General features: G+C 39.7%; 3 protein-coding genes across 3 annotated transcripts in view; 2 read left to right on the top strand and 1 right to left on the bottom strand.

Annotated features, from left to right (window-relative positions):
• The window catches only part of LOC133646697 (adhesion G protein-coupled receptor F5-like), an 88768-nt gene extending 84242 nt beyond the window's left edge, over positions 1 to 4526 (top strand). The window contains exons 34-37 of the mRNA XM_062042363.1: positions 1218 to 1259; positions 1395 to 1436; positions 1515 to 1563; positions 2563 to 4526. Of these exons, the coding sequence (XP_061898347.1) occupies positions 1218 to 1259; positions 1395 to 1436; positions 1515 to 1563; positions 2563 to 2699 (270 nt within the window). The 3' untranslated portion in view covers positions 2700 to 4526. The remainder of the gene's footprint in view (positions 1 to 1217; positions 1260 to 1394; positions 1437 to 1514; positions 1564 to 2562) is intronic.
• Positions 4527 to 5834: 1308 nt separating this feature from the next.
• The window catches only part of adgrf3b (adhesion G protein-coupled receptor F3b), an 83852-nt gene continuing 72988 nt past the window's right edge, over positions 5835 to 16698 (top strand). The window contains exon 1 of the mRNA XM_062042361.1: positions 5835 to 6021. The gene's annotated coding sequence lies outside the window, so the exon portion shown is untranslated. The remainder of the gene's footprint in view (positions 6022 to 16698) is intronic.
• On the bottom strand, positions 10024 to 11008 carry LOC133645739 (uncharacterized protein K02A2.6-like). The gene has a single exon (XM_062040599.1). The coding sequence runs from the start codon at positions 10991 to 10993 to the stop codon at positions 10472 to 10474; it is 522 nt and encodes a 173-aa protein (XP_061896583.1). The 5' UTR covers positions 10994 to 11008; the 3' UTR covers positions 10024 to 10471.

Raw genomic sequence — 16698 nt, 5'->3', positions numbered from 1 at the left:
CACACCAACACATTCATTGCACAAATAATGTGATTTCAATTAACCATTTCCATGTATTGCAACCGTTATGTGGGGGCTATGTTTACTTGTGTAGACCCTTGACTCTGGACTAACACCAACACCATGTGGGACAATGTTTACTTGTGTAGACTCTGGACTAACACCAACACCATGTGGGACAATGTTTGCTTGTGTAGACCCTGCACTGTGGACTGACACCAACACCATGTGGGGCCATGTTTACTTGTGTAGACCCTGGACTCTGGAATAACACCAACACCATGTGGGACAATGTTTACTTGTGTAGACTCTGGACTAACACCAACACCATGTGGGACAATGTTTGCTTGTGTAGACCCTGCACTATGGACTGACACCAACACCATGTGGGGCCATGTTTACTTGTGTAGACCCTGGACTCTGGAATAACACCAACACCATGTGGGACAATGTTTACTTGTGAAGACCCTGGATGTGGACTCACACCAACACATTCATTGCACAAATAATGTGATTTAAATTAACCATTTCCATGTATTGCAACCGTTTCAAGATATTTATAGTCAACAAAAATGTTCTCCACTTCTCAACTGTCCACTTCTTGTGCTGCCTCGCTCACCGTGGCGGCCAAAAACAAAATACATCAAAATATTTTTTTACTTTTGAATAAAATAACGATATCGAGACATTATGTTGTTTGAAAACGTATCATGAGATATTGCCATATTTACCGTTTTTCCCCACCCCAGACATAAATAACAAGTTAAGTAAGTCAAGTAAGGAAATATTTTTAAAACATTCTGACTCCAGGTGGTGATTCCCTAAAAAAAATCGCTTGTTTCTTAGCCCATTTTGGACTTTCTTTGAACGTTTCATTAAAATTCACCCATAATTTCCTGACTCATGCTGCTGACTGCCTGGCGAACTCACCTGGTCAAAATACATTTCCCCTTGGAAGAAGTAATAGGAAAAAAAGACGACAAGTCCAAATCAGTTAACCCTTGGATGATAATTTCTTCCTGAACAAGCCGGAAGGTGTAAGCAGACAGGATCAGAGTTCTGCATGAAAATGTGTGTTTTGCAACACACGCACACACACACGCACGCACGCACGCACACACACACACACACATGCACACAGACACACGCAAGCTTTCATAAAGTGTATGATCAAACGGACTAATATTGATTTCTGGTGTCCTTGCTTCCGACTGCAGGGCTTCTTCATTTTAGTTTTTGGAACCCTGTTGGACAGAAAGGTATGTTCCTCTTGTTTTTTCTCCCATGATGCACTTATTTGACATATTTGGGAATAGTTCAATAATCATCACAATATCCACAAAATAAACCCTGACGAACTCATCTGCATCACCCTTTTTACCTAAACATTTCAGGTGCGCGACGCCATCACAGAAATAACTAGATTTGGAACAACGGTGAGTCAACATCTCTCATTGGAGACCTTTGCCTTTCTGGAATGATGTGTTGATGTGTGATTTTGTCACTGGTTTCAGAGCAACGATACCCGACGCGGTAGGAAGATCAATTCACAGGGACAAAAAGGTAAACCTACTTTTTGTGGATTACATGAAGTACATGGAATACATGTCCTGCTATCGAAACCCTGTTTTTTCAACATTTGGCTACTGTGACCACACCAATCTATGCCTAGATATACTAGATACTACTAAAAATATTACCCTTCATATACTCATATACTAGATACTAATAGATATACGTCCCCTCATATGCTCATGTACTAAGTACTACATGTACTCCCCCTCATATAATCATACACTAGATACTAGATATACTCCCCCCTCATATACTAGACATACTAGATGCTAGATTGTAACCCCCTTCTTGTACTAGATACATGGATACTAGATGTACTCCCCATCATGTAAAATATATACTACAGACTAGATGTATTCCCATCATATACTAGATATAATAAATACTACATATACACCCTCTCATACACAAGATACTTAATGTACTCCCCGTCAATACTAGATATACTGGATACTAGATGTACTCCCCCTCATATACTACACATATGAGAATCTACGTATATTCCCCCCATACACTAGATATACTAAATACTATATGTATTCCTAGATTCCTAGATACTCCATATGTGTATATATATATATATATATATATATATATATATATATATATATATATATATATATATATACATACACACGCACTTACACACGCACGCACACAAACTGTACATTAAGACATTGTATAAATGTCTCAAGATGAAATAACATAACCCTACATATGTGATATCTACATGTGATATCTACATGTGATGTCAACATGTAATATGTACATGTGATATCAACATGTGATATCAACAGGTAATATATGCATGTGATATCAACATGTGATAACAATTTGTGATATCAACATGTGATAACAATTTGTGATATCTACATGTGATAACAATTTGTGATATCAACATGTGATATCTACATGCGATATCATCCACTTTTAAGTGTTGTCAGTGCTCCAGTGTGGTCACCATTACTCTGGTGTTGTTTTTTGTAGTCGATACCGAGACAACACAACCCACGGATTTGACAAATAGCACAACTGGGATTCATAGTAACTTTCTGTCAACGACCAACGCTGAGGCCAGCAGTATGGTACCATCAAGAGAACCTTCTGAAGGCAGCAATACATGACAAGCGCCACAGAGATGCCTGGACGTGCGGGCCAAGCCACAAACTTATTACTGCTGCGATTTTCTCCGCCATTTTGTTTCACTTGGAACAGTAGTCGTACTTATCACAAATGTGTGTATTCAAACTTGGAACGGTAGTAGTACTGTTCCCAAATGTGTGTGTTAAAGTACTCTGTAGCTCAAGGGGGGATTTGAAGTAGTCAATGCTTGCAATTATGCTGCAAATGCACAGATATTCAAACATCACATTTATGAATGTTGTGTACATGATGTTATAAGTATATGTATATACATACACTTACTCTTGTGTAATTATCTCTGCACTTATGTGTTATTTAAAGGCCTACTGAAATGAATTTTTTTAATTTAAACGGGGATAGCAGATCCATTCTATGTGTCATACTTGATCATTTCGCGATATTGCCATATTTTTGCTTTTGCAATGCAGCGAGAGTGATTCGGACCGAGAAAGCGACGATTACCCCATTAATTTGAACGAGGATGAAAGATTTGTGGATGAGGATAGTGAGAGTGAAGGACTACAGTGCAGTGCAGGACGTATCTTTTTTCGCTCTGACCGTAACTTAGATACAAGGGTTCATTGGATTCCACACTTTCTCCTTTTTCTATTGTGGATCACGGATTGTATTTTAAACCACCTCGGATACTATATCCTCTTGAAAATGAGAGTCGAGAACGCGAAATGGACATTCACAGTGACTTTTATCTCCAAGACAATACATCGGCGAAGCTCTTTAGCTACTGAGCTAACGTGATAGCATCGGGCTCAAATGCAGATAGAAACAAAATAAATAAATCCCTGACTGGAAGGATAGACAGAAGATCAACAATACTATTAAACCATGGACCTGTAAATACACTGTTAATAATTCCCAGCTTGGCGAAGCTTAACAATGCTGTTGCTAACGATGCCATTGAAGCTAACTTAGCAACTGGACCTCACAGAGCTATGATAAAAACATTAGCGCTCCACCTACGGCAGCCAGCCCTCATCTGCTCATCAACACCCGTGCTCACCTGCGTTCCAGCGATCGACTGAAGGACGAAGGACTTCACCCGATCATCCGTGCGGTTGGCGGCTAGCGTGGGCTAGCGCGTCTGCTATCCAAGTCAAAGTCCTCCTGGTTGTGTTGCTACAGCCAGCCGCTAATACACCGATCCCACCTACAACTTTCTTCTTTGCAGTCTTCATTGTTCATTAAACAAATTGCAAAAGATTCACCAACACAGATGTCCAGAATACTGTGGAATTTTGAGATGAAAACAGAGCTTTTTTGTATTGGATTTAATGGGATACCAATACTTCCGTTTAACTAGTGACGTCACGCGCATACATCATCATATATAGACGTTTTCAACCGGAAGTTTAGCGGGAAATTTAAAATTGCACTTTATAAGTTAACCCGGCCGTATTGGCATGTGTTGCAATGTTAAGATTTCATCATTGATATATAAATTATCAGACTGCGTGGTCGGTAGTAGTGGGTTTCAGTAGGCTTTTAAAGTGTTGATACTTTGCACCAGATCTCCATGATCAGACCAATCAAGCACTTTATGTTCATGTTATTAATTTCTCACGCGTGTCTTTACAGTAACACAGGTAATACAATGCATTTTACAATATAACTATAATATTTTGTATATACACTGCATATATCATTAATATACAGTATATTTGAATTATTAAATTGTTACGTGTGTCTTTACAGTAGCATAATGTAACTATAATATTTTGTGTGTAAACTGTATATATCATTAATACACAATGTAATATAATTACACATGCAGTTAATGTGCATAACACTTGATTTGTGTGTGTGTGTGTGTGTGTGTGTGTGTGTGTGTGTGTGTGTGTGTGTGTGTGTGTGTGTGTGTGTGTGTGTGTGTGTGTGTGTGTGTGTGTGTGTGTGTGTGTGTGTGTGTGTGTGTGTGTGTGTGTGTGTGTGTGTGTGTGTGTGTGTGTGTGTGTGTGTGTGTGTGTGTGTGTGTCAGAATGACACACTTAAAATGTATTTGTAAATTGTGTACGTGGGATTAATTGTAATAAATCTTAAATGAGTAATGAGACCACTACTCTGCTGAGTTTGTCACGGTTTTGCTTTCAGGTGTTAAAAAGCCTTGATGATGACCCAGCATGTTGTTCACATCACTTCTCACTTTACTTGTTTTTCACGCATTGCCATCAGTAACTAGTAGTTCCAGTAACACTTTTTTTGCACCGTAATAGTTGATGTGAGCGCACATAGCTACTTGTAATTACCTAGTAACTAGTAGTGTTAGTAACTAGTTGTTGGGCGCTGTTATAATTGATAAGAGCACACTAAACTAGTACTTACCAAGTAGCTAGAAGTTCTAGAAACTAGCTTTCAAAAAGTAATAATTGATTAGTTCTTCACTAATTGTAATTAACTAGTAAGTAGTAGTTCCACTAAGTATTTTTTTGCACATTAACACTTGATGAGAGAGCACATAACTAGTTGTAATTAACTAGAAACTAGACATTTTGCTGACCATTTTTTCACAGTTATAATTGATGTGTGTACATAACTCGTTCTAATTAACTGGTAACTAGTAGTTCCAGTAACTAGTTTTGGCATGGGCATAATGAATAACAAATAGTCATAGTAACTACTTTTGTGCAGAGTAATAAATGATGAGGCTGACAAATAGTTTTAATTAACTAGTAATTGTAGTAACTACTTTTGTGCACTGTTTAAATGGATGATAATGTGCATAACTAGTTCTAATTAAGTAGTAATTAGTATTTCCAGTAACTAGTTTTTGCATGGTAATAATGCATGAGAACACACATAACTAGAGATCATTAAAGGCCTACTGAAACCCACTACTACCAACCACGCAGTCTGATAGTTTGTATATCAATGATGAAATCTTAACATTGCAACACATGCCAATACGGCCGGGTTAACTTATAAAGTGCAATTTTAAAATTCCCGCCACACTTCCGGTTGAAAAACTCCTTTGGATATGATTTATGCGTGTGACGTCACAAAAGCAACGGAAGTGGTTGGACCCCTTCGGACCGATAGAAAAGCCTCTTGTTTTCTTCGACAAAATTCCACAGTATTGTGGACATCTGTGTTGGTGAATCTTTTGCAATTTGTTTAATGAACAATGGAGGCTGCAAAGAAGAACGTTGTAGGTGGGATCGATCGGTGTCTTAGCGGCTAAGTACAATACTTACAGCAACACAACAAGGACTACTTACTACGCCTAGCCGATGTTTGCCGCCAAACCCACGGATGAAGTCCTTCGTCGCGCCGTTGATCGCTGGAATGCAGGTGAGCACGGCTGTTGATGGGAAGATGAGGGCTGGCTGGCGTAGGTGGAGCGCTAATGTTTTATCATAGTTCTGTGAGGTCCGGTTGCTAAGTTGCTAAATTAGCCTTAGCGTCGTTAGCAACAGCATTTTTAAGCCTTACCAGGCTGAGAATGTTTAACCGTGTAGTTACATGTACATGGTTTAATAGTATTGTTGGTCTTCTGTCTATCCTTCCAGTCAGGTGTTTATTTATTTTGTTTCTATCTTCATTTGAGAACGATGCTATCACGTTAGCTCAGTAGCTAAGTGTGTCACCGATGTATTGTCTTGGAGATAAAAGTCACTTTAAATGTCCATTTCGCGTGCTCGACTCTCATTTTCAAGAGGATATAGTATCCGAGGTGGTTTAAAATACAAATCCGTGATCCACAATAGAAAAAGGAGAGAGTACATAGTTCTGTGAGGTCCGGTTGCTAAGTTGCTAAATTAGCCTTAGCGTCGTTAGCAACAGCATAGTTAAGCCTTACCAGGCTGAGAATTTTTAACCGTGTAGTTACATGTACATGGTTTAATAGTATTGTTGGTCTTCTGTCTATCCTTCCAGTCAGGGGTTTATTTATTTTGTTTCTATCTTCATTTGAGAACGATGCTATCACGTTAGCTCAGTAGCTAAGTGTGTCACCGATGTATTGTCTTGGAGATAAAAGTCACTTTAAATGTCCATTTTGCGTGCTCGACTCTCATTTTCAAGAGGATATAGTATCCGAGGTGGTTTAAAATACAAATCCGTGATCCACAATAGAAAAAGGAGAGTGTGGAATCCAATGAGCCAGCTTGTACCTAAGTTACGGTCCGAGCGAAAAAAGATACGTCCATCACTGCCTCTCAAGTCCTTCACTGTAACGTTCCTCATATACGAATCTTTCATCCTCGCTCAAATTAATGGGGCAATCGTCACTTTCTCGGTCCGAATCTCTCTCGCTCCATTGTAAACAATGGGGAATTGTGAGGAATACTAGCTCCTGTGACGTCACGCTACTTCCGGTACAGGCAAGGCTTTTTTTTATCAGCGAGCAAAAGTTGCAAACTTTATCGTCGATTTTCTCTACTAAATCCTTTCAGCAAAAGTATGGCAATATCGCGAAATGATCAAGTATGACACATAGAATGGATCTGCTATTCCCGTTTAAATAAAAAAAAATAATTTCAGTAGGCCTTTAACTAGTAACTTGTAGTGTAATTTGTTTTTGCAGTTATAATTTATGAAAGTGCACATAACGAGTAGTCATAGTAACTATTTTTGTGCAGAGTAATAAATAATGCGGCTGACATAAATAGTTTGAATTAACTAGTAGTTGTAGTAGCTACTTTTGTGTGCTGTTTTAATTTATGAGAGCGTGCATAATTAGCTCTAATTAACTAGTAACTAGTACTTCCAGTAACTAGTTTTTGCACTGTAGTAATTAATGAGAACATACATAACTAGTGATCATTAACTAGTAACTAGCAGTGTAATTAGTTTTTGCAGTTATAGTTGATGAAAAAACACATAACTAACGTGTAGTCATAGTAACTACTTTGTGCAGAGAATACAATTATGAGGCTGACGTGAATAGTTCTAATTAACTAGTAGTTGTATTAACTACTTTTGTTCACTGTTTTAATTAATGAGAGCGTATGAAACTACTTCAAATTAACTAGTAGTCCCAGTAAGTAGTTTTGCATGGTAATACTGAATGATAACACACATAACTAGTGATAATTAACTAGTAACTAGTAGTGTAACTAGTTTTTGCACAGTTATAATTGATGGAAGTGCACATAACTAACAAGTAATCATAGTAACTACTTTTTGTTAGGACTTGGCAAGAATGAGGACTCGAAACGGAAACGTTTGACGTAGGCTTTTATTCTGCTGTTTTCTATGAACTTTCTTCAGACAGAGTGAATAAACAAATGGCTACAAACTCTATACTTGATATACTAGCACAGGGCATAAAACAATAAACAGAAAATCACTCCAAAGGGAGGAAAAAAGACAATAGCAAAATTTACACTGATCTAATGACAAAAGCAACAACCTATGATAAGCTACACAAAAGGAAAATCGTTCACAAAGAGGAAGAGACAAAACGCTATAAATAGAAACTACTCTATAAAGAGTTAAGAAAATTCTACAAATTAAAGGGAAAAAAAGGCAGAGCGCTATGAAAATAGCTCAAACAAAACTGACCAAAAACTTTAGCAAATCAAAATCACTCTTCTTCAGAGGGTACAGAGAAATCAAAGAATAAATCAAGGCAATACTCAACGACTTGGACAAGACTGTGGAAGACGGCTGGAGGTATACGACGAGACGAAACACTCAAGGCACAGGACAGGAGGAGGACGAGACATTTATACACATGAGGGAGGGTGACACAGGTGGGCACAATCAGGAGAGACATCAGACCAGTGAAACAGGAGGAAGAGCAAGTGATCTGAAATGAGAGGGAGAGTTAACATTTCAAAATAAAACAGGAAATGACAAGACCACATGAAACCAGACAAAACTTCACCCAGGTGTGACACTTTTGTGCAGAGTAATACATAATGAGGCTGACATACATATTTCTAATTAAATAGTAGTTGTAGTAACTACTTTTGTGCGTAGTTATAATTGATGAGAGTGTGCACAACTAGTTATAATTAACTAGTAACTAGTAGTTTTAGTAACTGTTTTTTGCACAGTATTTATCAATTACAGCGCACATAATTAGTTCTAATAAACTTGGAACTAGTAGTCCCAGTAACTATTTTCACAGTTATAATTGATGAGCATGGTTATAACTAGTTCTAATTAGCTATACACTGGTAGTTCCAGTAACTACTTCTAATTGACAAGGGTGCACACAACTAGTTATAATTAACGAGTAACTAGTAGTTCCAGTAACATTGTTTACACAGTAATAAGTGATGAGAACACACCTAACTAATTTCAATTAACTAGTAACTAGTGGTTATATTAACAATGTTTTTTCACAGTTGCAATTGATAAGAGCGCACATAACTAGTTCTAATTAACTAGTAGTTAAAGCATCTGTTTTTTACACAGTAATAATTGCTGAGAGCGCACATAACTAGTTCTAATAAACTAGTAACCAGTAGTTCCAGTAACTAGTTTTTGAAAAGCAATAAATAATGAGGGTATACATAACTATTTGAAATGAACTAGTAACTAGTAGTTTTAGAGTGTAGATTATTATATACTGACTGTTAGTCGGTAACACTTACAGTCATACTCATATTTCACCTTATCAATGTAATCACGAGAGCGGAGTCGGGAGCTGGTGTAGACGTTAGACAGCTTTATTTCCACACACAACGGAAGTCCAACCCAATATATATAAACCCACCTGGCACTCCCCCTGGTGGTCACTGGGTGTAACAGTGCAGACAAAACATAAAGCTCAATACACAACATCCCTCCCCACTTATTCAGATTCACACCCACCTGAAACCACCCCTATTAAACCCAGCCTATAAAAACAGACTAGGCCATAAGCACTTAGAACGTGTGTTATGTGCAAAATGATGCTTTGTGCGAATCAGCAGTGTAACCATAAAATACATTGAAATACCCACTTAGGGGGCTATTGTAAATAGGGAACTCAAACTTAAACATATACATGCTTACTGAGGCCGGGGGGTAGACTACCCCTGAACCTCGGAGTCAGTCAACGGGGATTATTCTGCCCCAAAACGTGACATGACTCTTTAACAACCCACGCCCCCACAGTTCAGAGATTAAGGCGGTCTGGAGCTCTGGTAACCCGGAGTGGATACCTCCGGCCTGGCGCTCCAACACCTGCTGTCCGTCTGGGTGACCCTCCTGGCTCGGGGGCGACTGTCCCGGTTCCCAGAGCATCCCCTCTTGCCGGGGAAGGGGGAGGAGCAACCGGCTGGGCCCCAATTGTCAGTTCACTCGGCACAGCTGGTTGCTCTGGACCAGTGGGAACCAACAGCGCACGGTCACCGGCTCTCATCTACTCTGTGTGACGTCTCCAGAGTGCGCCTGCCCCCACATCCACGGAGTAGGATACCGGTCCCTCTTGTGATGCCACCAGTCCAGGCATCCACTTCTCCTCCCCCTGTCGATAATCACGCACCAGCACGGCCTCCCCCACTGCAAACCGTCTGTCCTTAGCCACCAGATCTCTGCATTCTCGTTGGCCCTCCTGCGCCAGCTCCACCGTAGCCGACACGTTCGGCTTCACAAGCGCCAAGCGAGAGCGGAGCCGACGGCGCAGGAAGAGCGTAGCCGGAGACTCACTCGTCGTCATGTGAGGCGCATTCCTGTAGCTGAGTAAAAATGCCTCCACTCGATGTTGCAGCGTAAATGTTCCCCTAGACGCTTTCAATGAACGCTTCAGCGTCTGCACAAAACGCTCTGCTTGACCGTTCGTGGCGGGGTGAAATGGCGCTGACCTTTAGTGCTTCACTCCGTTTGCCCGGAGAAATGCCCCAAACTCTGCCGCTGTGAATTGTGGCCCATTGTCACTAACCAGTGTCTCTGGTACTCCGTTGCAAGCAAACATACTCCTCAGGGCCTGTACAGTTTTCTCCGTCGTTGTCGTTTTCATCACCTGTACTTCCGGCCACTTAGAGTACGCATCTACCACCACCAAGAACATGTGTCCTTCGAACGGCCCCGCGAAGTCCACATGGATCCGTTGCCATGGGGATCCCGGCCACGGCCAGGTGTGCAGTGGGGAGAGCGCCGGGTTCTTTTGGTTCCGTTGACACTTAGAGCATGTCCTGGCCTGCTGTTCAATCTGGGCGTCTAACCCCGGCCACCAGGCATGGCTCCGTGCAATGGCCTTCATCTTGACCATGCCCGGGTGCCCGGCATGTAGTTCCTTCAGAAGCTGCGGTCTCAACGCTGGAGGCACCACCACTCTACTGCCCCATAGCAAACACCCCTGGACCACTGTCAGTTCGTCTCGTCGCATGTAGAAGGGTGCCAACGCGTCATTCTGCCCAACTCTTCCAACGAACTGGCCTGACACTACCATATCTACTACCCTAGAGAGCACTGGGTCATATTTAGTTCCCTTCCTAATATCTTCACTGTCCACTGGGAGTGTCTCAAGGTGACAAGCTGTCACCCTATCTACTGCGTCTGGCTTTTCCCATGCGCTACCTGCAGTGGCAACCGTGAGAGACCATCTGCATTCCCATGTTTAACAATATTAAACAATCCCATGTATGTACAAAATAACAAACACGACAGTACACAGTGTTGTCACTATGACGGGTGCAACATGAACAATATTAAACAATAGAAAATAACAGTGACGTCACTATGACGGGTGTAACATTAACAATATTAAACAATATAAAATAACAGTGACGTCACTATGACAGGTGTAACAGTGTTCATTCATTGTCTTTACCGTAGCATAAAAAGTGCAGATGGCCTTAAAACGCCACAACACTCAGTCACCATATGTAAGTACCCAAAATAAAGACTCGAAATAAATATAAATTCAATGGGATCAGAAACATTGGAGGAAACGGGATTAAAAGCCGATGCTAACCGCCCATAGACAATACATGGGTACGGCTAGCAGCTACTATTAGCAAACAGATTCACTTACCAACTCGGCTTAATAACACTCTCTCGTCGCAACTCGGCCCTGATGGTCGGCACCTATAAGTTTACAATTAGTTGTAAAATGTTGGACGTTTTTTTTTACGATATGCAGGCAAACGACAACTTTAAAACATACCGGCTTCAGATGTCCCCAAGCTTAGCCACCGCACCTGGCAGCCATCTTGGGATGGTGGATCATATAGAGCGCGATAGGCTGCAGCAGGTCACGTGAGCGCGTGTGTTAAACTCGTGAGATTAAACGTGGAAACGGCGCAGGTAATATGAGGGGATGCCATGAGAGGAATTATGTCTTATTTCCCACCCGTGTTACACGCACATCTCCACACTTTGTTTTGTTTAACCCCTTCTTAACTCTGGACGTACATTGAAAATACACGCAACCCTAACTCAAAATGCCGGACATTTGAGGCATTAAAGAAACCCCGCCCGGACACCCCGGACATCCCCGCAAAAGAGGACATGTCCGGGGAAAAGAGGACATATGGTCAGCCTAGTATAAATGCAATAACACATCAGCTATCTTTAGAGTACAGAGTGCAGAGTCATATAACTTCATATTTGACACTTGTTAACTGTTGGCATGATAGCATACTAATATGAACATGCTACCTTTTTAGCTAACTTTACGTTTTTTTTCTCTAATTAGACAGCCATACACATTACAGTCATATAACTTGGTATGTGACACATGCTAACTGATAGCATGCTACCGTTAGCTAGCTCACTTTTTGAGCTAGTTTTGCAACCGTTTACCCCAGAGTCATATAACTTGGTATGTGACACATGTTAACTTTTAGCATGCAAACGATAGCATTCTAGCTAGCTTACTTAAGCATGCTAAGTTTTTCATCTAATTTTACACGTTTTTCTCTACTTTCAAAGCCATACACCTTAATGAATTAATTGACATGTAAGACATGCTAACTGTTACCATGCCATTGTTAGCACATTTGCTAAGTGTTAGCATTTCAATGTGCGCATGCTAATGTTTTAGGCTAGCTCTGTAGCTCATTTTATACAGTTACACCTAAAACTGATGGATTCAGTTCACAGTACGGTGGCTTCCGGCGACCCCCGGCCACAGGTGCAGGGCACAGATAGCAGGCCCATCAAAATTTCCGCGTTTTCTAGTTTATATTATTATTATAATAATTATTATTATTAATATGCTCTGTTGATATTTGGTTTGAGTTATGACACAATATTTCTAGCGATACTGACAGGGGGCACGTGTGTCAGGCAAACACAAAGAATAGGTTTTAATATTTATAAATAATGATAAATGGGTTATACTTGTATAGCGCTTTTCTACCTTCAAGGTACTCAAAGCGCTTTGACAGTATTTCCACATTCACCCATTCACACACACATTCACACACTGATGGCGGGAGCTGCCATGCAAGGCGCTAACCAGCAGCCATCAGGGGCAAGGGTGAAGTGTCTTGCCCAAGGACACAACAGACATGACTAGGATTGTAGAAGGTGGGAATTGAACCCCAGTAACCAGCAACCCTCCGATTACTGGCACGGCCACTCTATCAACTTCGCCACGCCGTCCGTGAACAATAATGACACAAATATGAAGCAATGCAACAACATCACAAATATTGATACAAAAATCGAACATCGTGCGATACTGACAGCACCCTTGGCATCGACCGTATGGATGTTGGGATGGATCCTGCAGCAAGCACATGGAAATGCAAATGAAGTTGTCAAAGAAGTGATGGCAACGCATGAACATGAAAATGAACGTGCACATGGACATGAACGTGAACGTGAATATGAACGTGGACGTGGACGTGGACGTGGTCATGAACGTGAACATGAACATGAACAGGAAGATGAACGTGAACATGAACATGAAGATGAACGTGAACATGAAGATGAAAATGAAGATGAATGTGAACATGAAGATGAACGTGAACATGAAGATGAACTTGGATGTGGACGTTAACGTGAACATGAACATGAACATGAACATGAATATGAACATAAACGTGAACGTGGACTTGAAGATGAACGTGGACGTTGACGTGGACGTGGTCGTGAACGTGAACGTCCACATGAACATGAACATGAACGTGAACATGAAGATGAAGGTGAATATGAAGATGAACGTGGACGTGGACGTGGACATTAACATGAACGTGATCGTGAACGTGAACATGGATTTGAAGATGAACGTGGACGCGGACATGGGCGTGGATGTGGACATCATGACTATGGTTATAAATATATGAAGGACAAATTAAAGACATTTAAACGTTGAGAAAGTTCAAAACTACTTATTTTTTAATACAAAGTACTTTTGAAGCAGGTACTTTCAGCCGGCTCATCTTACCAAGTATATGATCATTATATTGTAATACTCGTACAAGTACAGTAAAGTACATGTGAGAAACAATTGTAGTTGATTGAGTCTTTTTGAAGTAATATCATTTTCCAATTATCATGTTAGTCAGAAATATTGTTGAAGATTTCAGGTATGATTTTCACTTTTTGCTGCGTACAATAGAATAATCCAAATAGCAATGATATCGATAGTATCAGAAACAGTATCAGCATTGCAAAGAGATGACAGTTCCCATCGCCATTGAAGTGAAATAATTAACTTAATTATGTTTTTCATATGGTGAATGTTTATATACATCTTGGAGAAAGCAAACCACCAGTGGATTTGAAGATGAACGTGGACGCGGAATGGTAGGTATTTCAGTTTGGGCACAAAATAACATAGGGCCCTTTAGTAATGACATTTGTGTGTGGATTGGATTAGTTCTCGCGAAAGAAAAGGCAATAAAATTGGACCTCGGTGTGCAAAGGTGAATGTCCTATCCGTGAGAAAAGACTACATGTTTAGCTTAATGTCAACATCTAAGTTACGACCGGCATATGTTGTTTTTCAGTCACTTATACACAAACATCTCCTTTATGGTCAGGATGCGCTCTCCTGACCCAGCGCACACACACACACTGACAGGAGGTAGGAATATAAAAGCTGATGGTTTGGCTTCTCCAAGTTAGGAGTGCCTCATTTTTTGACCTGACCTCCTCCAGGAACTGCAGTCCTGTATAATGACGCTCGCTTGTAATAGAGCAACTTTTAGTTGAGTACAGCGTCTGCGATGTCACTTTTGATCCAGCCGCACTGGTGTGTCATCCTTCTGTCCGGACGAGGATGACAAGACCAGAAATACACATCACCATACTATTAGTATAAAACATGATCAATATTCATCCTATTTTTATTAAACACAATCAATATTCATTCTATTTTTATGAAACATGATCAATATGCATTCTATTTTTATGAAACATGATCAATATTCATTCTATTTTTATGAAACATGAAGAGTGGATTGTGAGATCGACAGGCGGATCGGTGCGGTGTCTTCAGTAATGCGGACGCTGTATCGATCCGTTGTGGTGAAGAAGGAGCTGAGCCGGAAGGCAAAGCTCTCAATTTACCGGTCGATCTACGTTCCCATCCTCACCTATGGTCATGAGCTTTGGGTTATGACCGAAAGGACAAGATCACGGGTACAAGCGGCCGAAATGAGTTTCCTCCGCCGGGTGGCGGGGCTCTCCCTTAGAGATAGGGTGAGAAGCTCTGTCATCCGGGAGAAACTCAAAGTAAAGCCGCTGTTCCTCCACATCGAGAGGAGCCAGATGAGGTGGTTCGGGCATCTGGTCAGGATGCCACCCGAACGCCTCCCTAGGGAGGTGTTTAGGGCACGTCCGACCGGTAGGAGGCCACGGGGAAGACCCAGGACACGTTGGGAAGACTACGTCTCACGGCTGGCCTGGGAACGCTTTGGGATCCCCCGGGAAGAGCTAGAAGAAGTGGCTGGGGAGAGGGAAGTCTGGGCTTCCCTGCTTAGGCTGCTGCCCCCGCGACCCGACCTCGGATAAGCGGAAGAAGATGGATGGATGGATGGATGATCAATATTCATTCTATTTTTATGAAACATGATCAATTTTCATCCTATTTTTTAAACATTATCAATATTCATTCTGTTTTTATTAAACATGATCAATATTCATCCTATTTTTATGAAACATGATCAATATTCATCCTATTTTTTAAACATTATCAATATTCATCCTGTTTTTATTAAACATGATCAATATTCATACTATTTTTTAAACATGATCAATATTCATCCTATTTTTATGAAACATGATCAATATTCATCCTAATTTTTAAGCATTATCAATATTCATCCTGTTTTTATTAAACATGATCAATATTCATCCTATTTTTATGAAACATGATCAATATTCATCCTATTTTTTAAACATTATCAATATTCATCCTGTTTTTATTAAACATGATCAATATTCATACTATTTTTTAAACATGATCAATATTCATCCTATTTTTATGAAACATGATCAATATTCATCCTAATTTTTAAACATTATCAATATTCATCCTGTTTTTATTAAACATGATCAATATTCATCCTATTTTTTAAACATCAATATTCATCCTGTTTTTATTAAATATGATCAATATTCATCCTATTTTTTTTAAACATCATCAATATTCATCCTGTTTTCATTAAACATGATTAATATTCATCCTATTTGTATTAAACACAATTAATATTCATCCTATTTTTATCAAACATAATCAATATTCATTCTATTTTTATGTAACATGATCAATATTCTTCCTATTTTATTAAACATGATCAATATTCATCCTATTTTATTATACATTATCAATATTCATCCTTTTTTTATTACACATGATCAATATTCATCCTATTTCTATCAAACATGATCAATATTCTTCTATTTTTATGTAACATGATCAATATTCATCCTATTTCTATCAAACATGATCAATATTCTTCTATTTTTATGTAACATGATCAATATTCTTCTATTTGTATGTAACATGATCAATATTCTTCCTATTTTATCAAACATGATCAATATTCATCCTATTTTATTAAACATTATCAATATTCATCCTATTTTTATTACACATGATCAATATTCATCCTATTTCTATCAAACACGATCAAT

The sequence above is a fragment of the Entelurus aequoreus genome, linkage group LG03, assembly GCF_033978785.1.
Source record: "Entelurus aequoreus isolate RoL-2023_Sb linkage group LG03, RoL_Eaeq_v1.1, whole genome shotgun sequence".
Taxonomy (NCBI): Eukaryota; Metazoa; Chordata; class Actinopteri; order Syngnathiformes; family Syngnathidae; genus Entelurus; species Entelurus aequoreus.
Note: the sequence above shows the minus strand (reverse complement) of the source record. Positions and strands in the feature narration are given on the sequence as shown.